The sequence below is a fragment of the Phyllopteryx taeniolatus genome, chromosome 2, assembly GCF_024500385.1.
Source record: "Phyllopteryx taeniolatus isolate TA_2022b chromosome 2, UOR_Ptae_1.2, whole genome shotgun sequence".
In the NCBI taxonomy this organism is placed as follows: domain Eukaryota; kingdom Metazoa; phylum Chordata; class Actinopteri; order Syngnathiformes; family Syngnathidae; genus Phyllopteryx; species Phyllopteryx taeniolatus.
Window position 1 is genome coordinate 316,778 of NC_084503.1, and position 24,060 is coordinate 340,837.

Below are 24,060 nucleotides of genomic sequence, written 5' to 3' on the forward strand. Positions count from 1 at the left end.
GGTTGTAAATGCCACGAGCGAACATTTCCACGTTTAACGCGTTCCATCGGGAAGTCATTTGGGAAAAAAAGTATTAGGGGCGACTCAAAAGACGACAATTGATAACAAGAATTGACATTGTTCGCAACTCGCAAGCTCAGCTTCCCGGGGAAGTTTATCGGGGTTATTTATCAGGGAACACAATAATAATAATAATTGTAATTAATAATTCAAGTCTGTAAAATGGCAGAAACACAATTAAAAATAATGAAAAAACACGGCGGCGATTAACAACACAACAGACTATACGCCGTTTCGCTAACTTTGCTTTTAAGGCCAACATACAGACAGTTGCATTAGCGCCTCCCGCAGGTCCGGTGGTGTTATTACACGTTTGACCTTGCTGTGAACGCTCGGCCCCCAAATGATTCCAGGACAGTTTGCGGGGCTCCACTCCACATTACTACTGTGCTACAAAACCGTTTGCAAGGCTTAACTTCCAGAAACATTTGGATGCAGTGGAAAAGACGCGTTTTTAAGGAATCCCACGGGCGTTCCTGGCAGGAATCCGACGTTTCTATCGTCTATTAATGTTTCATATAATACCACGGCAACATGCGACCAATCGCCAACGTTAGATATTTATTTTCTAAATCTGTCATTAAAGAGTACTGAACTAAAAGGTAAAGCTTGAACCATTGCGCTATGTACTTTCCGTAACACGCCTTTTCTCCTGCCTAACCTTCAGCGATGGCTGAATGTGGGGATCTGTGAAAGTCACAATCTCCCATGTTAGGCGCCGTCATTTACCGAGCGGCCACACGTACCGTGTCAAGGCTTCGGTACGTACGTTCAGTACTGATTCAGGGAACAATTATGTGCATGGTCGTATGTTTGTATTCTTTTTCATGTTGTATTTTTACAAAAACCACAAGTGCATTTTCATGTCACTTTTATCAGAATCAGAATCAGAATCAGAATCATCTTTATTTGCCAAGTATGTCCAAAACACACAAGGAATTTGTCTCCGGTAGTTGGAGCCGCTCTAGTACAACAGACAGCCAATTTACAGAACACTTTGGAGACATAAAGACATTAACAAAAAACAACAACAAACAACAATTGTGCAAAAAGATGCAGAGTCCTCAGTTCGAATGGCTAATATCGCAATAGTCCGGTGCAATGACCATTGTGCAAAGGGCACTGAGACTTCAAGGAGTGTATGCGGTTTAAAGTGACGAGTAGTGCGATAATCTGGGACAATGGTTGTGCAAATGTTACAGATACTCCTCAATCAGTGTGCAAATGGAGCAGATGCTACTCTGGCATGAGTGGCCACTATATGCAAATAGTGCAGCACGGCACAAATTGCCAGCTTGTTGTAATGGAATTGTAAGTTAGCTGTTCAAGAAGTTGATTGCAAGAGGGAAGAAGCTGTTGGAATGTCTACTAGTTCTAGTTTGCATTGATCGGTAGCGCATACCTGAGGGAAGGAGCTGGAAGAGCTGGTGACCAGGGTGGGGAGGGTCCGAGAGGATTTTGCACGCCCTTGTCTTAGTTCTGGCAGCGTGCAAGTCCTCAAGGGTGGGTAGGGGGGGTACCGACAATCCTTTCAGCAGTTTTGATTGTCCGTTGCAGTCGGAGTTTGTCCTTTTTTGTAGCAGCACCAAACCAGACTGTGATGGAAGAACACAGGACTGATTCGATGACCGCTGTGTAGAACTGTCTCAGCAGCTCCGGTGGCAGGCCATGCTTTCTCAGAAGCCGCAGGAAGTACATCCTCTGCTGGGCCTTTTTGAGGACGGAGTTGATGTTGGTCGCCCACTTCAGGTCCTGGGAGATTGTAATTCCCAGGAACTTGAAGGTCTCGACGGTTGACACAAGGCAGCTGGACAGCGTGAGGGGCAGCTGTGGCGAAGGATGCCTCCTGAAGTCCACGATCATCTCTACAGTCTTGAGCGTGTTCAGCTCCAGGTTGTGTCGGCCGCACCGCAGCTCCGGCCGCTCCGCTTCCTGTCGATATGCAGACTCGTCACCGTCCTTGATGAGGCCGATGACAGTGGTGTCATCTGCAAACTTCAGGAGTTTGACAGTCGGGTTCGCTGAGGTGCAGTCGTTCGTGTAGAGAGAGAAGAGCAGCGGAGAGAGGACACAACCTTGGGGCGCCCCAGTGCTGATGCTGCGTGTGGATGAGGTGGCCTCCCCCAGCCTGACCTGCTGTGTCCTGCCCGTCAGAAAGCTGTAAATCCACTGGCAGATGGCAGGTGAGACGCTGAGCTGGAGAAGCTTGGATGAAAGGAGTTCAGGGATGATGGTGTTGAACGCTGAGCTGAAGTCCACGAACAGGATCCTCGCGTAGGTCCCTGCACTGTCGAGGTGTTCTAGGATGAAGTGCAGTCCCATGTTGACTGCATCATCCGCAGATCTGTTCGCTTGGTAGGCAAACTGCAGGGGGTCCAGCAGGGGACCTGTGACACTCTTGAGGTGGTCCAGCACAAGACGTTCAAAGGACTTCATGACCACAGATTATAAAGAAAGCAGTGAGACAATACAACACATGCACGACTCAAACAAGTCAAATCACAGCATTCCACCTCATCCCAACACAGGCAAAGATGAACAAACCCCGATCCAGCTTTTGGCAAACGCGGGGACGAAACTCAAGCACAGCGTGAACTCGCGGAACGAGGAGAGTGTGGGCTCCTGTCGGATTCACCGGCGGAAGAGGTTCATAGCCTCCATATACTGCAGGACCCGATGAGCCGCAGCCTCTCGAACTACCTCCAGCGTGCTAGCGAAAGCGGGCGCGGGCAAGATTATCAGGAGCCCTGGGAAGACACCCGCCCCGGGGATATTCACCCTGTAGGTAAAGGTGAGGAATCCGTCGGGTCTGGCGTGGCTGCAGAAGAACTCAAATTGCGGATAACCAATTCCAAGCGCAGTGCAAATCTCCTGAAGGAACATCAGCGGAGACGGTGACAATGCTGCGGGCGCTTGCCGACGGGAGCGTGACTCGGGGTGACCGGGTCTTCCCGCAGCGCCGGCGAATTCCTCGGGAAGGAGCGGTGAGCGTCGCAGACGAGAAGACGGCCGGGCGGCCGCCTGCGAGGGGTTCGCCGCGTGGCGCGGGAGGTTCGGGGTCCAAGCCGGGAAGCCGTCGGGATGCTGCGACATATCTGAGGGCGTGCCGACTTGGGACAGCCACAAGACCGAGATGCTCAAGCCAAACCGCCTCCGAAATTCTAGTGACAAAAAACATGCACCTTAGTAGGCTAGATTGAACAAAGCACCAAAATAGATGGCGTCAAATGGTTCATTACAAGGCGCGAGGGTTGCGCCATTACTGCTATATTCACTATATTGAAGGAGGCAACCAAAAATGCCTCAAATGCTTTGCGGTGGCCCCGATTAGAAAAAGCAAAAGCTTGAATGTCTGCGGTACAATAGACAATCTGTAAGTCAGCACGCAAAATATGGAAACGGAAGAACACGAATGAACACAAATGACCTATTTGGAAAACGTCATCTCAGTCGCACGTCTTTGTGATGAATAAGTCCTGATGTTCAGCAATTTCGTTGCGGTGCAAAGGAAAGACAAGGAAGATCTTTTCAAAATAGTTCAGATCAGGGCTAGGAATCCAAAGTCACAGTACTGCAGTTGTAACCACCCATATTTCCGTATTTTAGTTTCCGTTTTCCTGCCGTCGTCGTCTCGCCACGCTGCGCTATTTGCATATCTGTCGTTGACCGATAGCATCTGCTCCATTCGCACAGCGACTGAGGAGTATCCGCAACATTTGCGCAATCGACATTGTCCCAGATGACCGCGCTACTCGCTTGAAGTCTCGGCGCCCTTTGCACAGCCGTCATTATTGCAAGATGAGTCATTGGAACTGCTCTAAGTGCTCGAGGACATTTTTTGCACAATTGTCCAAAAAAAAGAAATCAATCAATAATGTACCGGCATTACCAGATAACTAGCAACCCTTTATTGCCCAGTGACTGTTTTTTGTTTTTGTCAATGTCTTTCTGTCTCCAAAGCGTTCTCTGTCACTTGACTGTCTGTCCGTCTGTTGTCGTACTCGAGCGGCTCCGACGACCGGAGACAAATTCCTCGTGTGTTTTTGGAAAATACTTGGCAAATCAAGAGGATTCCGATTGCGATTCCGATGCTGATGCATCCATCCTCTCCTGCTTTGGCTCGTACGGCAGGTATGCTTCTTTTGTATTAGCATGACTGGACATAATGGCAAATGTTGGCGTTATTTCCACATACTTGACAAGATCGGTGTCACTCCTGATGTACGTTCAACATTTACAGTTGCGGTGGGTCAAGTCTACGCGCTGTACGTTCGTCACGGGCCTCGACGTCATGCGGCTTTATTCATCATTTGTGTTGTTCTTTGCCCAGGCTGAAATGATTATACAAAGTACAGCGGGAGGAAAAAAGAAAGGAATTTGTTACCTTTGTGCACAAACGGGTCGTAAAATGTCGTCCGATCTTCATCGAAATCACGAGAGTTAAATAGTCTGCTTCAGGTAATACCACACCAACTCTTTCATCTTTTGTCATTTCCAGGAGTTAGGGAGGAAAAAGTAAGCCAACGCTTGGATTGAAGAACCGGTTGACCCTCCTTTGGCACCAATAACCTCAACCAAACGTTCGCTTACGACAGATTCGTGGGAAGTTTCTCGCCGTCTCGAGGTCGCGCCGCGGCATCTTCGCGCGTGCGCGCAAAGCAACGACGCGTCTCCTTTCAGTCGAAATCAAGCCACAAATGACACGCTACGTATTACACTTCAGGAGAGTAGAAATGTCGAGTTACCGTCAAACTTTAGTTTTGCGGAAATGTGCTCAAACGGCTTTTTTCTTACGGGAGGTGGCCGATCTGCGGTCTGTATTAACCGCAAGTGTACGTCCGACCCCGCCGGCTTCCCGCGCATGCTATGCTAACGAGCAAAACGCTGACTGATGACATAAATGTTTGGTGCCAAACTTTTTCTCTATGGCGGTTGTCTTGGGAAAAAAGTGAAATCCACGTATAGCGTGAATTTACACGAGTACGACACGTACGGCCGCGTGAAGCCTAAACGGTCCGTCGCCCTCGGTGGCTCTGCGGCGACATTTCGAGGTCCTCCGAGCGCTTTGAGACGGGCCCCGCCCCCCATTTCCCCTGAGCGAGTAGCAAGTGCTTTTTCCCGGCTTCCCCGGGTCGGAAGTAGGTTGTGCGTATAGCGCTCACCTTCCACCAGGACCTTCTTTGCCACGGAGGCGGCATGGTGAGACGCGAAGACAACTACCGCCGTTCCGCTCTCCGCTCCGTGTCCGGACATCACGGAAAGGCTCTCGATCCCATCGACTATTCCACAGAGCGCCTGGCGGTTGGACAAAAGGTAGAAAGCTGAGCGAGGTCTGATCCGTCGTACCTTCACGCGAGTCGAACGACAGCTGCTCGGCTGAGAATCTCGGCGCGAGGCCGCCGCCGCCGTACACTACGGGCCCCGGCCGGTATGCACGGAGCGAGACCCCCGCAGTACCTGGAAAAGCAGGCTGGCAAATATGAGATGCGCAGGCGCCTCTTCTCGATGCTGCGGCAGACAATTATACGCTCGAGCATGAGAGCGTGGAGCTGGCGTATCGCATTCGCGGCGATATCCGCCGAGCCGTATTTGGCGTAGGCCAATCCCCGGTTTTGCCCGCTGAAGTTCATCATCAGTCGGAACTCCCACAGCGGCCCCACGGAGCTGAAAAGGGGAATCGGCAGGTCCTCGTAGAAGTCCCGTGGGACGTGCTTGATGAAAACCTCACGTTTGGATCCGGGGGCCGGGCCGTCCCACACTTACGGAGAAAGACAAAAGGAAGAAAGCGAGTGAATTTGGACACGTTGAGGATTGTGCATCCGGTCTCCGCGAGGTTCACGATTTCCATTTCTATTCATCGCTTTTAACGGCGCTTTCGTCTCAACAAATGACCCCGACGTAATCGACAGATTTTCAACCGTCACACTTCATCACAATGCGCTTATATTTTTTTCAGCCATATAGTCAGGTGACGCCGTGTACACTGGCAGACACGGTCGCCCGAGTTTGTGACAAGAAAACCGGAGAAATGCAAGACATTAGCAGCAGGAAGCGTTCTCACCCTCAGGCGGTCCTCCGTACTTCCGCTGGCCATTAGCGTGAGTGACCTTCGTATTGGTGTTTGCGAGCCAAGTTTCGAGCGCCCGCAGACGCTCCGTGGTTGGCACCTAAGAAGAACGTGAGATGAAAGATCTCATTCAAATGATTCAAGGCAAGAAATGTTCCTGTGTAACAGCACGTCCATTCATTTTCACATTGTAGTGAGCGGGTTTACAGCGCATCATGGGTATAAATCCAATGTTCATTTGGGACTTTTAATGATGAACCTGAGCTGCTTGTCAAGGAAAAAACAAAAACAACCTTCCACCTCTTCGTCCTGGTGAAGTTTTTGGTCTTTTCGGTCGTGTGCTTGCGTCATCTCGATGGTTCTCCCAATCAGTTTGCTTGCATCCATCCATCCATGCATCCATTCTCTGAGCCGCCTCTCCTCACGCGGGTCGCGGGCGCGCCGGAGCCCATCCCAGCTGTCATCGGGCAGGAGGCGGGGCACACCCTGAACCGGTCGCCGGCCAATCGCAGGGCACATACAAACAAACAACCATTCGCACTCACAGCCACACCTACGGGCAATTTAGAGTTGCCAATGAACCTACCGCGCATGTTTTTGGGATGTGGGAGGAAAGCGCAGTACCCGGAGAAAACCCACCCAGGCACGGGGAGAACATGCAAACTCCACGCAGGCGGGGGGCCGGGGATCGAACCCCGGTCCTCAGGGGTTCTGTGAGGCGGACGCTCTAACCGTGCCGCTCGGTCGCATCTTTGGTTCAATTGTCACACCCAAATGTTTCTTTCTAATGACAATTTCATAATATTTGTGACCATGATTATTACAGTTGTCATTATGTTGCTCAAAGAGAACGACATCATTGTAACAAGTGTGACTTTGAAAACAAACAAACAAAAAAACATATATATATATATATCGAAAACTCACCCACCCCATGCAGCTTTTGCACATTGGAAATTGCAAAGAGCAGAAAGTAAGATGCAAATGACTTGATGCATTTGTAACCAATATTCACACGACCCCCTCCCCGGTTCAGTAAAAACCGCAAGCACAGAGCTAAAATGCAAGCGTTGAAAAGCCAAACGGCTTTTCTTCTCGTTGGCCGCTCAAACGCGTCTCGGCGACACGACAATGGCGCAGAAGACAATGGCGAAGTCATTTGCCGCGTGGCGCCTCCAAACAACAACAACAACGTCCCAACAGCAACACGCAGAAAGGGAAGAAAAGCAAGCGGCGTCCGTTTTGTTTCCCAAAGAGCAGAAAGCGTCGCGTTTGCACGAGCTGGCCTCCCGTTTGCGTCACTGTGCAGATGCAGATGCACGCCAACTTTGCGCTCCACTGGAGAAACGCAAGAGAAAAGCCTGCAAACGAAGCACATGCGAGCGAGCGGCAGGACCCGAGGCGCGGCGCTCGTGTGCGGGCTCCTTCGGCTACCTGGCAATATGTGCGTTCCATCGTGGCGCCTGACGCCTGAGGCCTGCGAGGTGCTGCGCCGCCTCCAGCCCGAAAGTGCGGCGAACTTCGCCATCGGTCCGTTCGCGTAGAGCCCCGCAAAGGCCTTTGTCAGAACCAGCAGCCACCGCCTTATTAGTCATAATACAATGATGCTTGTCATTTATTTGGATTTTGGATTTTGTATTTGTTTCAACTAGGGGTTTGCGAGTGGACTCATTTCCCCCGAAACATTGCGCCCGACCCCAGGTATGTCGCCTCACCTGTGTACTTTCAAATAAGGAACAATAGTCTGTACATGCACGGATGTCACATTCACGTCAGAGATTTGAATCGCTAATCGCTTTAGTGTGTTTGCTTGATTGGCACAGCGGGCCCCCGTGACGAGGTTACGCGCTTCTCTACGTGACTCGGGTACCCCAGTTTGAGAAGCGCCTGAATTGCCGTTTGACCGCAATATTCTCCAAAAGAGGAATTTGGCGTGCTGCTCAAGCAGACAATTGGAATACAGAGCAATGTCATTTGTTTTGGCAGCAAGAGGTGAAGGTGAAGGTGAAGGGGGGAGGGGGGGAGGGGGGGCCATTTGTCAGCTGCTTGTGATGTGGAGTGCAAGCGAGCGAGCGAGCGAGCGCACGAGCGTCCCGAAGGCTTCCTGCGAGAATCGGAGAACACGCCAAACACACTGAAAATCGGATTTAGCTGAGCCATATTTTCCTCTCTCGGAAGAGCCGCCTGGATTGAAAAGTAAGAATTTGTCATTGGAACGAGCTGCTCTTCTCAAAATGGATGCCGCAGTCTCAACAGATGCTTTATTCATGAGATCAGCAAGACTTTTCTTTTCTTTTTTCCAGTTGTGGCTAAAGAATGATTTTGTCTCTCTTTATATTCCTTTTTATGGATTTGCATTTATTCTACTTGATGCCTCACAGTTCTGAGGACCCGGGTTCAATCCCCGGCCCCGCCTGTGTGGACTTTGCATGTTCTGCATGGCTTTTCTCCGGGCACATCCCAAAAACAGGCATTCATTGGAGACTCGAAATTGCCCGTAGGTGTGACTGTGAGTGCGAATGGTTGTTTGTTTGTATGTGCCCTGCGATTGGCCGGCGACCGGTTCAGGGTGTGCCCCGCCCGCCTCCTGCCCGATGACGGCCGGGATAGGCGACCCGAGTGAGGAGAAGCGGCTCAGGAAATGGACGGACGGATGGATGGATGGATGGATGTTCTTCCTCATGTTATTACCAACCGAGCCGCACAAACGTCGTATTTTCCGAGCGAAACGCTTCATTTTGCCGTCGTCAACTCGAGCACACAAAAGCAGCTGCTTCGCTACTCGATCGTTCAAATGCAGAAATGTCGCTTTACCCAGAAAATCTTGACAGCAATGACGCCAAGTGGATTTGTTGATGATCTATACCCAAGGTTAGCGGCGAGTATTGTGCTGCACTCGCTCCGTTACGTTTGCCGAAGTACCTTCCGGGACAAATTGGACGTCACAAAAGTCACATGACCGCACAGAAGCCAAGTTGGCAGAGGGACTCGTTTACGTGAAACACAGCGCAAACGACGTTTCACGCGGGACGACCTCGCGGACTGTGAAAAAGAAGAGTTTCACGCGCTGTCGTCCGGATCTGCCGAAAAGCGCCAACATTTCGAGCTCCACTTCGGAGTTTTGGAAACGGACAATTTGCTCAGCTCAATTTGCCTTCAGCTGGGTTCTTTGTAAACTTTGAATTGGTTGTTTTAGTGGAAGCGGCGATGTCGGGCAACGTCTGAAGTTGAAGTTTCGATGTTCATACTCCAATTTAAAAGAATATTTGATTCGGCATGATTTTTTTCACAGGTCTTTCCCGTTTCTGCGACTTTTGACCTTCGCTCGAGTCGTGCCGTTCTTACTTGACTCCGATCTTTCCGTAGCGTATGTGTAAACATACGTGTGTATGAACGTTTAGTGTGGGAGCCTCCCGACGACGGACCGGAGGACTCGAGCGACGTGAAGGAATTCTCTGAACGCGAACTCCTCGACATCATGTACGACGCGTGCGACAGCTCCGGCGCAGGTGTGTCGACGTATCGCAAAAGACGCCCGCTGTGAAACACTCACACCTTAAAAAGCGCGACGCGTCTCGTCGCTCCCCCCGTCAGGAGAGGCGTCGGCGTCGTCCATCTCGGAATACCTGCGGAAGCTGTCGTCCCGGAGTCGGGAGCGGGGCCGCCTGACGTCTTTGCAGCGGCTGCTGGACCCCGACTGTCGGGACCCCGTTGTGAGCAGAGAGATGTTCCACTCGGCCGTGACGCAGTGGATCGCCCGGTGCGGCCAGGACCGGTAAAATGCATTTGGAAAGCAACGGCCGCCGACGTATTCCGCATGAGCGGTCAGGCGAGGAACGCGCTCTTATCAGTCGTGACAATAGCCATCGAAGCGTATTGCGTCCCGCTAAGCGTCAAAGTGAACCTGCGTTCATGTGTATTATCGGAACTGATGATTCCTTCCCGCTGTTCAGCGCTGACGCGGACCGCGATGGCGATGCGTCCTACGCAGATACTTCAGGAGGGCCTTTCGATGGTAAGCCGCACTTGGGAAACCAAAAATCTGATCTCCGATCTTAGCGGGTGCCCTTTCAGGTCTGGAATTCTCAACTACTCTGACGAATGCCGCGCCCGCCGACAGCCCAAAGTGCGCCTGCGCCTGGTTAGTTTTTCGTCTTCACGGGATCGACGTGTTGTCTTACTTGACCGCCAAACCGCTCGTGTGGTTGAAGCGACGGAAACGACCTGTCGGAGACGGTGTCGGAACTCAAGCGAGCCCACCGCAAGCTGCGCGAGCAGAACGGCGGCCTGCTGAGGACGGTGGACAAGTGTGAAGACGTCAACCTGCGGCTCACCCTGGAGATCGCTGAGCTGAGAGCAAAGCTGGCGAGGTCAAACGTCTCAGCTACGGAGACACAAAGTGCTATTGGTGCAGTGGATGATTTTCTTGTGAGATTTGTGAGCGACCGGTTAGCGCGTCCGCCTCACAGTTCTGAGGACCCGGCTCGGATCCCCGGCCGGCCCCGCCCGTGTGGAGTTTGCATGTTCTCCCTGTCGTGCCTGCGTGGCTCCGCTTTCCTCCCACGTCCCAAAAACATGCATGCATTGGAGACTCGAAATTGCCCCGTCGGCGTGACTGTGAGTGCGAATGGTTGTTTGTTTGTTTGTATGTGCCCTGCGATCGGCTGGCGACCGGTTCAGGGTGCGCCCCGCCTCCTGCCCGATGACGGCCGGGATGGGCGGATGCATGGATTTGTGATGCAGATGGATGTTCTTCTTTCTTTTGGCATGAGTAGTTCCCAGCGGTCAGCGGTTCGAGTCCGATCCATAACGGAGGAACTGGAGGAGACCCGTCGGGCCTTTACAGAGGCCCAGGAACGAGCCGGTCGTACGCAAGCCAGCTGCACCAAGCTGGTATCACACACACACACACACACACAAACACTTAATATGCTGTTAACGGAAGACAAGAATAGTTTTCATTCTTTGCAGAGCAATGAGGTCGAATGCCTGAAAGTTCACATAAGGAGGCTCGAAGACAAGGTGATGCCCATATTCATATCAAAATCCAAGCCCAGATGTTGTTACACTCATGGTTTACTCGCTGAGATTCCCAAAAGTCATGTGACGCCTCCTTTTTGGGTATTTTGCTTCAGGTGTCATTGGGACAGACGAGAGGCTGTCGACAGCGTAGGTTTGGCAGTTTCTATCGGAACAAAATGTCCTCGCCAATATCTGTCCCACTGACGTTGGAGCCGTGTGGCAAATTTGCTGCCCGTTCGGCACCGGTTTGAGAAGTTCTCCAACACGGCCCGACCGACGTTCCCAAAACAGGGTCTGTTCTTGACGGACCAGGCAGCAGGAGGCCCGCTACCGCCACCACGCATGAAAACACCGAACGTCCTGAGCGAGTCTTAAAGCGTCCCCCGTATCGATGTCAGGTTGTTGAGCGCGACGATGTTCCGTTCAAAGCCGTCGCGCGGCATCTGCGGAATCGAGCGGGCCTCCACTTAGACGTTCCCCTTGCTTTTTGCAAATGCCTGCTCATCATTTGCGCTTGGACCAGTCGGGTTTTGTGTACGAGGACACTTGCCGCGGAGAGGCAAGAAAATGGTGTTTCGCGGGACGGCCATAAAAAGCCCTCAATTGCCAAGAGAGTAAAAGTGCCGCTTTTCTCCGAATGAGAGCAGAAAAGAAATGGAACAAAAGGCTGTATCGTGACTTTTGGGACAGCATGTATACTCTGCAGTCCGTCTATCCCAGTAATATGCGCCACTAGAAAATGTCTCATCATTTCCGATTTCAGTGGAAATGGGCTCACTGCCGAATATGAAATTGGAATCATCCGGCTTGAATTTTGGGGCCAGTTTGACCTGAACGTGTCACAAACGCTGATTAAGAAACCTGGAAAGTGTTTTCATTTGTGGAAAATTTGCATTCGATTTCTCCTCTTGGAAATGATCCACAGAATGAAAAAGTCTCCTTCGAAAAGACGTGTTCGGAAGAGAACGTGAGCAAACTGCGCAAAGCCAACGGCGACTTGAGGGTAGGAGGATATTTGTGAAGGTTTCCGTGCGCCGCTTTCCGTTTTGTTCAACATCCAAACCTTTTTCTCAGGCTGAGCTTGAAGAAACTCTGCTCATCTTGACTCTGAGAGATCGAGAAATGGCTAAGGTTGGTTCGCGATCTATGAAAACATGAAATGTGAAAAGCAACTTGCTTTTTGTTCCTCTGTAGAAAGAGCTTCTGATGGATAAGATGAAGAACGCTCACGTGGAGAATCACAGCATCCTCGAGGTTTGTTTCGCCGCCGCGATCGGGAGCGACGCATGGATTCCATTCATTTCCCGTGGTGGCGTGTCGCAGGGCGTGCAGGCGGAGCTGACCAGGTTACATCAACATTCGCGGCAAGTCCTGCTGAGGTATTTCTGCCAAGGAGACAATGTCGACTAGAACGTCCGAAATTTAAATTGTCGCAGTTGCGAGCCGACACCCGACTAACACGGGTTTCGGTCGTGATCGGTGAATTGCGAACACGGCCGAGGGCGCGCGCGCTCGTGCCGCGTTGTTGTCCGAATGCTCGTTGATCAGAGTCTGTGAATTGGAATTCACCGACAGGTACGACAGACTCCGCATCGGTCCTGAGACGCCGCACGCTCGGGATCCTCCCAACTTCCGCTCTCTGCAAAGTGAGATGCAAGACTTGCAGCAGGTAGGGTTGCAGAGGTCACCGGGTCGTCGTCGTCGTCGTCGTCGTTGTGGTTTTGGTCGAACGCGGCGGTCTCGCGTTCCTCCCGGCGGCAGGCGGACGAAAGGAGCCCCCCCGCTCTCCGTACGGACCGTGAAAACATCCAGAGCATCATCCGCAGGATCAAATCTACAGAAATAGCTCATCTTTGGCGCGATAGGCTCCCAGAGAGGGTGGGTTCCGATTTCAGCCCGCGCGACCGCCGTGCAATTGAAAAGCGAGCTTGTTTCTCTGGCTTGCCGACCGTAGGGCCCCTCTCCCGTGGAGCCCCAGGAGAAGCCCTTTCCTCAGCGCCAGCAGCGACAGGCCAGCATCAAGCGGCAGCTTGTCAATGTGTATGTGACTTTTTGCCTTCCTTCTCTCCTGTTATGGTTACAGAGTGGATTTAGTTGACGTTAGATTCCGCTTCCTTCTGCTCATAAAATGTCTGCTTTGGACGGAATATTTATGGGCACCTCCCTTGTGCGACACACAGGCTTGAGCATCCTCTGCGTTGAGGCTAAGTGCACTTTTAGTGCCCCTTTGGCGACTGCAGACATTAGCGCGTGCGAAGGAGATGTTTATAAAGCTGTGCCGGTGGTTTCAGGCTGCAGGACCTCGAGCTACAGGAGAGCGCGAGGGAGGAAAAAGGGGAGAGGCCGGACGAACGGCGCAAAGCCCGGGAAGAGGAGCCAAAGCCGAACCGGATCGGGACGCAGATTCCGCAGTGCAAGAAAGTGGCCATCGTCAAGTGGTGGAAAGCGCTGAGCGCCGACGGGGCGAAGGCCCGGACCGGCGAAAGCCGGACCTTCCGGGAGCTCGCCGAGAGAGCTCGGCTGCGTCGGGCCGAGCGGACCGTCGGCGATACGAGGGAGCCGGTCTGCCGCCTGCAAACCTCTCACGAATGTCAGCAGAAGGGTGCGCCCGAGCAGAAAAGCGGCGGAGTTGTTCTAGTACACAAGGAAACCAACACTGACGGAGCCGGCGGGCGACGCGTGGAGCAGCAGAGGGATGCGGAACCCGGAGCAGCCTCACGCCACAAGCCAGTCCAACTCGGGGTGACTGCGGACCGAATGCTGGCGGCCCTCAGAAGAACGCAGGCCACGGTCAACAGCGCCCTGCGGTCGGCACAACTCGTGAAGGAGAGCGAGGAGAGGGTGAGCCGGGTCGGGCTGCGGATGGAGAGCGTCGCTCGGACGCTGGAGGCCGCTCTGGGACGCGCAGGCCGAGCTGACGTGCAGCTGGGCTTGCTCGAGGCCCGCATCGTGGGAAAACCAAATCAGGTTGGTTCGTGAGGGGAGGAAATCTTTGGTGCGGGGTTTCTCCTGCAGTCCAGGTAGAAGCGCAACATTGATGCAGATTAGGAAACAATTGTTTGGCTCTAATTTTACAACTTGAGCAACTCACAAATCCTTCTTTTTGTGTTCATCCATCCATCCATTTTCTAGCGCTTTAGCCAGTAGCTTTAGCAGGGACGCCCGGACTTCCCTCTCCCCGGCCACTTCATCCGGCTCTTTCGAGGGGGTCCCGAGGCGTTCCCGGGCCGGCCGAGAGACGTAGTCTCTCCGGCGTGTCCTGGGTCGTCCCGGGGGTCCGAATCAGACGCCCCGGCCACCTCATCCGGCTCCTCTCGATGCGGAGGAGCAGCGGCTCTGCTCGGACATCCTCCCGGATGACCGAGCTTCTCACCTTTTTGTATGCGTTGAAACATTTCCCTCAGTTACTGAGCATGTAATGCATAACAAAAACAAATCATCTTGGACATGCAAAAAGTAGCAAAGACTACAAAGTTGATTTCTGTCCCTTAATTCAACTTCATTGTTTTTTCACTGCAGTAACGTTAGCAAGGGCTATATCGGTAACACTGTGAATGATCCCGATTCAATTTGAATCAAAAATTGGAATATTTCACAAAGATGCCGCCAAAAATAGTGTTGTCATGACACCAACATTCTGACTTTGATGCTCCACTTGCATAAAGTACCTCGATACCAAGACTGAAACGATACCATGGCAAAAACCTAAAAAACACTTTAAAAGAGTGGAATAATAATATTCATCATAATAATAATAAAAGGTGTGGCCGGCACGGTGACCGACCGGTTAGAGCGTCTGCCCCACAGTTCTGAGGACCCGGGTTCAATCCCCGGCCCCGCCTGTGTGGAGTTTGCACGTTCTCCCCGTGCCTGCGTGGCTTTTCTCCGGGCACTCCGCTTTCCTATCACACCCCAAAAACATGCACGCTAGGTTCATTGACGACTCTAAATTGCCCGTAGGTGCGAATGGTTGTTTGTTTGTATGTGCCCTGCGATTGGCCGGCGACCGGTTCAGGGTGTGCCCCGCCCGCCTCCTGCCGGGATAGGCTCCGGCACGCCCGCGACCCGCGTGAGGAGAAGCGCGACAGAAAATGGACGGATGGATAAAGGGTGGAAATTCCCAGCACGCCGTGCGAGCCTCCGCATCATTGGAATAGCAAATCATTCCTCAGCATTGAGCCTGCACTACTGCTGCAGTCTTCAGTTCCATTTGGGAGAAAGTCAAAACGTAGCTCGCTTTCTGTCGTTTTCAAGTGGGCTTTCCCACACCTGCTGTTGTTTTATAAGCACTCTACAAAACAAACACAAAACAAATAATCATTCAATCCAATTCAATTGTGATTCACTTTGTTGTTGTTTTTTGAACCTGTATGTGATAGCGTCGTTATCTTTGAAAAGGCCATTTTTGGATACAGCTCTCATAGATCTGATAGATCTCATTACATTGTCTATCTTTTTGTATATTCGAACATAAGCGGTGACGGCGAGTCACTTTGCCGAACAAATGATACGGAAAGCAACGCCACGTGGAAAGACTGAGAAAGTGTTCCCTGTAGACTTTTCCGAGGCCGTCGTGTCCCGAGCACTCGTCTGAGGATAAAGACCAAACGGAGAGTCCTCCTCCGCCTCCTCCGGCTCCTCCGGCTCCTCCTCCGCCTCCGCCTCATGTAATCCCAGAAGTCAGCGAGTCTCCGCAGCTTCCCATGAATGGTATGATGGCTGCATCACATTCATTTTAGATTCAAGTGACTTGCTTTTCTATTGGCCTTCCGTTTCGACCGATCCCGCTTTGAGAAACCCGCCACGCATAGCGTGAGTGACAACCTGCCGCTGAACTCCAGTCGGGGACGGGAAAACATTTTGCGTATGTCAGTTGGCGAGAGCCTCGGGCGAGTGGAAAAAGCCAAGCTGCCGAATGCCGATGGCCTCACATCTGTCCGAAAGATAGAAAAAGGAAGCGTACAGTCACGTTTAGGGCACCCTGTAGATTCCATGCCTCACTTCGTCTACTTGAACACATAAACACCCGTCCCCAACTATAAACGCCTCCTCTTTTTTTTTCGACCTCAAAGTAGCTGTAATAGAGACGTTTGCACAAAGCGCTGCTACAGTTCCAAACCAACCCATACGCGCTTGCTCTGAAAAACACACAGCCATTTTGTAGCCCTCGCGCTTGCGTCACATTTGACTTTGGCGAGAGGCGACGGGCCTCCATCAATCGCGGAGTACGTGAAGACAAACGAGCGCTCGCGTGCATATTTGTTGAACGTGGGAGAAACCGGAGAAAACCGGAGACACGAGCACGAGGAGAACATTGCAAGTCCACACAGAAAGGGCTGAGCCACCGGATCGGAAGCCGCACTCTCGGACCGCGAGGCGCCTTCCCCGACGGTGACTCGGTTCAGCGGCGTTTCGCCCCAGCACGGTGTCAGCGCGAGCGACCCGAGCGGACGGACTCGGTTGCCGGGCTGTTGTTGCCCCGAGCGATGACGACGACGGGGGAGGGCAACCGTACCTCCCGAAACAGGAGCGAGGGCACTTGTACCTGGCGGATCGACTCGGGTCTTGCCAGCGGCTGCCGCGACACGACGCTCCGTGTCTTTTGTGCGGCGTGCCAGACTCGTCCTGTCACATTTGCCTTGCGTATGATTTCCTGTCCGATGCAAATCGACTGATCTTTCTCTTTGGGCCCCACAGGTGACGCAGAACGAGGCAGCTCCGGCAAGGTGAGACATCTCCTTTGATCAAATACAATCCGATATTATTATATGTTTGTGCCGAGTCACTGTTCTTAAAACGGACAGTACTTGAAAAGTAACCAAATGTTCTAACCCGTCGACAGGATCTGTGCATAGCCACGAGCTTATATTCTAATACGTTTGATCGCGTTCCATATTCGAAATCGTATTATTATTTTCCGCGATTCTACAGAGCACGTGAGAGAACGGCACGCGCATCACACTTTCATCACACAAGACCCAAACGTTCCTCGTGAAACCGAAACAGCAACGGGAGCATGCGCTCAGCATCCAATTGGATTCCGATGATGTTGATTTGAAATTGCAATTTGTGATTAACATTAGTTGCTTTCAGTGTGACGACTGCGGTGCCTCTCATGATTATTGAAAAAAAATAAAAACAACAACAACAACAACAACGACTCAGATTGGTTGCAAGAGTAAAGAGAAAAACTTCAAATTTCAATTCAGTCTTTGTTCGGTCTGAAGAGGCTATTTTAGCACGCGAGACAAATTCTAAGAAGTTGGAGAAGAAAATGTGACGATTGACTCGCTAACTTCACTCGCACACGGCGCCAGTCTTGCACTAGCTCAAAGAGGCATACGGCCCCTCTCCTTAAATGGTCAAAGCTCCCAGGAGTCAAAGAGGGGCCGCTGGAAAAAAAAGAAAACAAGAAAAAAAAGGACAGGGAAGCAGAGAGCGAGAGGCTGGAGACGTTTTCACGAGAACAGGCGCAGTGCGGTGAATCGGGCCTGATTCGCGAGCAGCAGCGGGAACCGGAGCCGGTCGCAGGTAACGCGACAGCTTTTGTCGGAGGGTGCGGGATGAGAGGCGGGTCGACCTCCGCCGGCGTCTCCGGCACGTACCGTACGTAGGTGCGTTACTCGACGGTTCGATTTCTCAGTGAGCCTCGGAAGCGCTCCTGTGCCAGTGTCGGTTGGGTTTGAGTGTGAAAATCTACGGATGCAGCTGAAAGTCAGCAGATATGCAGACTGTACATCTTTGTTCCCTCGTTCTCACTCCTCACGTTGCGGTTCTCCGCTCGAGCGCTTCCTCTGCGGGCCTTGTCGACAAATGGCAGATGAGGACAACAAGGCCGCCGGTCTCCATGTCTGCCTTCTTTGCTTGTTAGAAGCACTTTTGGATGATCTTTGCACTGCACAAATGTGGCCTCTGTCCCCTCGTCCCACAGGAAACGATCCAATATTTCTCTCTGTCTCACGGTCACGTCGGCACTGTGAAGCCCGACGTCGACAGTGTTTCATGCCCCGTTTGTCTGTTTGGGAGGGCAATTGCTGTACAAAACGCACGACTCTATAGACCGTGCAAAATGAGACCGTGCTGACAATAGAGAAAAAGTCAGAAAAAAGGCTTGAGCGCTGGAAAATGGCCCGTTGTTTCAGTCAAGTCCAGATCGGAGCCGCTCCGGAGTCTCCGATGGCGCCGCTAGTTTCCAGAATCTCGAGGGTTCTAATCTCCCACATAAAGTCCAGACCGCTTGAGGTTGAGCTTGGGAATCTTCAGCCAAGTCTTCCATCATCAGTACGAGAGCCTTTCAACAAATGAATGTTTTGACCGGAGCCGGCCGGCCTTAGCCGATGAGCAAGTTCCTCAATCCTCAAACCAAATAGCGTTGGTTTTTTTTTCAATTGCTCTTTGTTGTCAAATCCCCAGCTTATGCTCGGCTAAACTTGGCTCAGCTTGCCGCAGAACCGACCGGCACGTCGACGTATCGGTTGCGTCAAATCAAAGTGCAACACGCGGCGATTGTGAGCAATAAATAGACAAAAGACGCATTCGAAGAACTACGGCGTAACATGCACACATGGACGATACGGTAAGAAAGGCAAACGTTGAGCGTTGCGTGGCGCAATGCATGCTGGGAAATGTCAGCTTCGCCATCACAACAATACTCAGTCATTTATTTTGGATTTTGGTTGAAACAAACATCGCTCTCGTAGCCTGACAGATGACAAGATATGGCTCAAAATGATTTGAACGTGATTTTCAAATCCACAAATATATCCGTCTTTTTTAACGTTGTGTGTGCATTTATTTATCAGGACTTGTCGTTCGTGGAGACATAGACGGTGGCTATTATTTCCCAAATATGAATTGGACATTGCTCAGTGAAACAGGGCAGTCTTTTTGAAGTGAAGCTGACAAGCGCTAAAATGACGACGGAACACAAACGCAGTCGGACGTTTTGCGGATCGAATTGCATGAAGACAAGGACTGGAAGAGGCATTGACTGTTTTATTTGCAAGTCGGCTTCAAGCAACAGGAGACCTTTCCAAATGTTTTTCTTTCGTACATCCGAATGGCTCTTTGAGTAGTTAAGGTGGCCGACCCCCGATCCCGATCTATGCTCGATTCCCTGACGGGCGAGCGACTCGACGTCCAATGGTGATTTTTGCAAGCGGGACAAGCGGCGCAGCGCAATTGGGATTCCAATTGCGCACGACTTTTCTGCCAGTTCTCCCTGTCCTTTTCTGCTCTGTTGTGCAGCGGAGGAGAAGAATTATTAGCTAAAGTTGCTTGATGATGTGAGGAATGATCTTCCGGATGATCTTGTCCATGGTTTGTCAGTGAGAGTGCTGACCTTTTCCTGCCTGGGACAAACAGATTCCCCTTTTGTTTACTCACCCCCCCAAAAAATCCTTGAGCCCGCCCGTGTTGCTGTTTTCAGGAAACGACTTGTTTCCTCAGCAGTGACTTCCTTGCCTTTTTTGTCCCGGCATGTCCCATGGATGAAACATTTCATCATGTTTGTGATGACGGGGAGCAGCCAACATTGTGCCTTCGCGTGCCTTCCGTCTCGGCTAGGCACAAATATTGTGAGGCGCCGGCGGACAGAACACATGCAAATGCAAATGCAAATGCGCCTGAATCAATGGAGGCACAGTCCGCTGACCGCACGCACACTCGGTGGTCATTTGGATGCATTTGCTTTACAAGAGGGAAGCGAGTTCAAAGGAAGGTTTCAGTAGTCGTCGTCGATACGACGAGGCGGCGCTTACCTAGCGAAACAACGTACGCCTGTGCGATGACACCGCATGTTATCATTAAAAGAACGATATGCAAGACATTTCCTTTCCTAACTGGTTCAAATTCATTCGGCTTTACTGTGTTAAGGAGAAGATCTATTTTAGTGCTCATCGGCCTGGAGGCCTCCGTTGGGTGCAATTGATAAAATACAACATGGCGGTCGTTATGTCATTTCCCCCTCTGCCCCTGCGTGTGTGCGTCCCACACAGGATACACTGAGTAAATTGTGTGTGTAAAAGCTCCAGTGTTTATTTTAGAGCGTCCCTCTGAAACTCACTGCCGCGGGAGTCCGTCGTATCAACCAATCAAACAGTTTGCCTGTTCCAAAAGGGAAGAAAAGGTTAAGAAGAGTACTGAGTATTCGTTTTGGTTCAGCCAAAAAGTCTTTTGTATGGAATCAATGCAACTGTTGCACTAAGGCTATCTTTGGATTTGTTTCCTTTTTTTTTTTTTTTATAAAGAGATGATATTGTATCCTCTTTCGCTGTGATTTTGCACACTGATGTGTTGATGTCCACACATTGAGTGGATTACAATGTCGTATAGCGAGTAACCGATTTCCCAATAATGTCCTAGTCCAGCGCCGACTCCACTGCTGAGGGCAACTTTGTTTTCCCCCTCACCCGATCCCGGCCCTGTCTGCTTCCCGCCATGCCCACGCTGCCCGAGGAAGAGGAGGACTCCCCCGAGGATCCGGACAGTTCTTCGAGCTCTCCCAGTACGGTGAGTAGACGGAAGGAAGCGCACATTAGGCCGAAAGCGTGTGAGTCTGTGAACGCCACTCGTGAGTAATCCAATTGGCCGCGGTGAGGAATCTCTCTCTCTCCATGCTAGCAGTCCAGGCAAAAAAGTACAGTACTGCACGCGTTGGGCATGAATGCCTCGTCAGGAAAAGTATAGCGTCCTCGTTATTCGAAGTGGTGGAGGTGGTGGCCATGTTTAGGCCTTGCTATCGTGAAGTTGGAATGGGGCTACATTCCAATGGGACAAGAAACTATTTGTAGCCTCATTATTAAATTTTTCCTTGCAACAACTGCAATTCTCTCCTTGAGCTGTTTGGCAGTTGGCGGCCACCTTGTGAGAATGCACACGATCGCTTTGACAAGTCAGCAATGATTTGAGATAAGAGCGCTGTCCCAGCACGGAGGCATTTTATTTAGTTATTTCATATATATATATATATATATATTTGAACAAATTACAATATTATAGAGTGCTAGCTTAAATTCTCATTAAATGACACATTACAAAGGGTTTTTTTTGTTTGTTTGTTTTTTTTGGGGAGGGGGGGCTTGAACGGATTAATGGCATTCCCAGTCATTTCCATTTGGAAAAACAGTTTGTCATAAAAGCATTTTGAATTACGAGCCCTCGTATCTCAAGGCACCAGTGTACTGTATTTCAATTAAAAATCATAAAATTAGGAAGACTACGGATGAAATGAGTCTCATTTCAGCAAGCTGTGCAAATGATTGAACACAAATGACTTATTCGCACAATTATCAAGGAAAGACTAAACAAGCTAACGTTAAGGACCGCAAACCGGCAATCGCTCCTTTGGCGTCACCATCATTTCTTTTGTTCAAATCCAAAATGGAGGAATGAATTGCTTCCCGCACAGAATGTTCACGACCGCTGGCGAAAATGAACAAACCTTGCAGAGATTTCGGACACCCGGCATCATTTCATTTCCTCATCCACACAACTCTTTTCCCAGATTTATGTATAAACTCAACTGTTCTTGTAACTTTCACTGCACTTCAGCAACATTCTCCACATTCCCAAAGGGATTTTGTTTTGGGGTCATCACTGTGATGACATTTTGTTCCTCCATAGCCGCCCTTATCATTTTATAGTTTCTCGTCATTTGAGTGAATGCAAATTCTGCGTATTTAATGTAACCTGGCTGACTTCTCGCACCGATGTTTTCAAGCAGGTTTTCACACGTTGCCTTTGCTTTGTGCTTCCGGCGCAGTGCGCACCCGCTGAGAGCGGAGCTGCGGCCACGATCATCTACCCACAGCAGACCGACGTCGTCCGGCGAGACGGCCGTCCTCGAGAGCAAGCTCGGTGAGCGAATCTACGGCGCGAAAGGTGCCCCGCGATTAACCGCCGACCGGTCCCGAGCGTAGGAAGTCGGCCGAGGTTGACTGCGGCTCCCCACGACCCTGAAAAGCAAAAGTTCCGTCGATGATGCATTGAGGAACGTAACAGCACGGACCGATCGAGTGTGTTATGTTGTAGGCCGCGCAGCCCCAGAGCTCGTCCGGCCAGAAACTCCTCCGCAGGATCCATCACCACAGTCGGTCGGTAGAACACACACAAGCACATTGAGCAAAACAAGATCGGGTGTGTGCATATCGTGTACGCACAGCTTGCTAGGTAGCTGGGGAGTTAGCTAGGTTCTGTGATATATATTCTGAATATATTGCTTATTAATAGCAGCTAGTGTATTAACTATATTATGTCGATAGATCATCATTACGGGGAAAGTTAATAGTATATTATGGATAACTACGTATTGGTATATAATTATCACCATTGTGATAACAAAGAGTATCTATGTTATATGAGATTTTATGTTATGTACGGATCGAGTAGAGGATATCAATATTCTTAAATATGGATAGCGAACTAGAAATTGGGGTCGGAATCCATGTTTGTGTTGAATATTGTTATTCTTCAACGACAGTTTGGGTTTTTTTCAATTGTTTTTTTCTGAAGTGACTGTATTATAATAATAGTTTATTTTTAAATATTATTTTATACCCGTTTAACATCGAATCTTGAATCAAAGGCCTGGAATAAGGCATATGGTAAGCAGTGTGATGATTTTGCTGGCGGTAAAGTGGTCATTCCCGTCCAAATAATGGATCCGGAATGCCGTGATTTTCGAGATGACAACTCCATTGTTAGAAGCTCGGAAGTGAAAACAAGCCGGAGATGTGACGACAAATGTTCACGCTTGCATGACAACTGTGTGATTGTTCGACGACCTCTGGACCGCGTGGTACACCCGACCTTCCTTAGACAGCGCAGGTCACGTGATCGACCTGGTGAAGGACAAGCTGCCGGAGATGCGGATCTCCGAGGAGGATCGTCAGAAGAATCTGCAGCTGCTGGAAGAAGCCAAGAAGGTCAGCGACCGCTTCCTGATGCGCCGGGGCCGGCGTTCTACCAGCAGCTTTTCCGACTCTCCCGCAGGTGACTTACTCACGGCCGGTTGTAGTGCAGTGGCAGTACTGCTGCTATATTTTGGATTCTTCGCTTCAACGTCCAATGGCATGTGCTCTCTCAGGTCCGTGGTCGTTTGCAGTGTGATGCACTTTCCCATGAAAATCGCTCGACCCGTTACTTTTGGTCCTTGATTATACAGTTGATCGAGGAGTTTTCCGATACATTGTTTTCCCATTTGCATTTCAAGACGAAGTTGATGGGATTCATTTGAAAGGCAACATTCTGGCTTATGTGGGAGATTTGTATCTGTCAAGCTACTAAGAACGGAGGGACATTCCTGTTATGAACTAGCTGCTGTGTGCTTTCACTTGTTCCAGTGGTGGAAGTTCCAGAAGTGACTTGCAGTCCGCACTCAATCAGTCAGGTAAAACAATTCTCAAACAATTGAACTTGATTGATTGATTGATTGATCGGAGGTTTGAGAAGGCAGCTCAACCTTGCTCCTTGTACTTGTCTGTGTCGCCCTTTCCTGTAGCATCTGGACGCTGCCTCAGCGAGGGTGCAAAAGGATGCGGAGGTCAGACAGCACGTTTCCGTTTATACGTACAATCGCTCAAACCAAACACAGCCTTGCCTTGAGTTGCGAGCGACCTGACTCGGGTTTTTCGAGATACGAGCCGCCATTCAGCCGTTTTTTTGCTTTGACTTTCAAACCCACATTTTTTAGATACGAGCGCTGTCTGGTGTCAATGAACTCAACTCACTTCACAACGAGCAGCAGTCTGGCAGATAGTCAACTCTTCTTAAAAAGAAAAAAGAAGAAAAAGAGGCTTCAAGTTGTTTAATGCCACTCCCGGTTGAAGTTTACTGTCGAACGAAACAGAAAACAGAAAATTACATCCATCCATCCGTCAATCCATTTTCTAGCGCTTATCCGAGGTCGGGTC

At 50.6% G+C, this 24,060-nt stretch overlaps 2 protein-coding genes across 13 annotated transcripts in view; one reads left to right on the forward strand and one right to left on the reverse strand.

The window, feature by feature from the left end:
• Positions 1–2,688: 2,688 nt before the first annotated feature.
• LOC133474492 (dead end protein 1-like) lies at positions 2,689–7,655 on the reverse strand. The gene is made up of 6 exons (XM_061766285.1): positions 7,562–7,655; positions 7,455–7,465; positions 6,122–6,227; positions 5,528–5,818; positions 5,223–5,381; positions 2,689–3,221 (listed from the first exon to the last, which is right to left on the reverse strand). Exons 1-6 carry the CDS (start codon positions 7,653–7,655, stop codon positions 2,692–2,694), a joined length of 1,191 nt encoding a protein of 396 aa, XP_061622269.1. The 3' UTR covers positions 2,689–2,691.
• Positions 7,656–8,163: 508 nt separating this feature from the next.
• Positions 8,164–24,060, forward strand: part of mrvi1 (murine retrovirus integration site 1 homolog) — a 29,738-nt gene continuing 13,841 nt past the window's right edge. Inside the window, exons 1-23 of one of the 12 annotated variants that reach the window (XM_061750426.1) lie at positions 8,170–8,323; positions 9,529–9,636; positions 9,722–9,902; positions 10,081–10,142; positions 10,187–10,268; positions 10,339–11,020; positions 11,099–11,149; positions 12,075–12,152; positions 12,224–12,280; positions 12,344–12,403; positions 12,473–12,528; positions 12,725–12,818; positions 12,911–13,027; positions 13,104–13,189; positions 13,441–14,116; positions 15,706–15,859; positions 16,847–16,875; positions 20,513–20,659; positions 21,912–22,006; positions 22,181–22,242; positions 22,967–23,140; positions 23,491–23,537; positions 23,649–23,690. In XM_061750426.1, the coding sequence (XP_061606410.1) occupies position 8,323; positions 9,529–9,636; positions 9,722–9,902; positions 10,081–10,142; positions 10,187–10,268; positions 10,339–11,020; positions 11,099–11,149; positions 12,075–12,152; positions 12,224–12,280; positions 12,344–12,403; positions 12,473–12,528; positions 12,725–12,818; positions 12,911–13,027; positions 13,104–13,189; positions 13,441–14,116; positions 15,706–15,859; positions 16,847–16,875; positions 20,513–20,659; positions 21,912–22,006; positions 22,181–22,242; positions 22,967–23,140; positions 23,491–23,537; positions 23,649–23,690 (3,141 nt within the window). In that variant the 5' untranslated portion in view covers positions 8,170–8,322. Of the gene's footprint in view, positions 8,324–9,528; positions 9,637–9,721; positions 9,903–10,080; positions 10,143–10,186; positions 10,269–10,338; positions 11,021–11,098; positions 11,150–12,074; positions 12,153–12,223; positions 12,281–12,343; positions 12,529–12,724; positions 12,819–12,910; positions 13,028–13,103; positions 13,190–13,440; positions 14,117–15,705; positions 15,860–16,846; positions 16,876–20,512; positions 20,660–21,911; positions 22,007–22,180; positions 22,243–22,966; positions 23,141–23,490; positions 23,538–23,648; positions 23,691–24,060 lie in introns of all 12 variants that reach the window. The other 11 variants (XR_009784978.1, XR_009784976.1, XM_061750435.1 and 8 more) reach the window with 11 other exon arrangements.

Coding starts and splice junctions, on each gene's coding strand:
- LOC133474492 (XM_061766285.1), bottom strand. CDS start 7,655: ATGGCGAAGTTCGCCGCACTTTCGGGCTGGAGGCGGCGCAGCACCTCG. Junction 5,819..6,121: donor GTACGGAGGACCGCCTGAGG/GTGAGAACGCTT, acceptor TTTCTCCGTAAG/TGTGGGACGGCCCGGCCCCC. Junction 5,382..5,527: donor CATCTCATATTTGCCAGCCT/GCTTTTCCAGGT, acceptor GACCTCGCTCAG/CTTTCTACCTTTTGTCCAAC.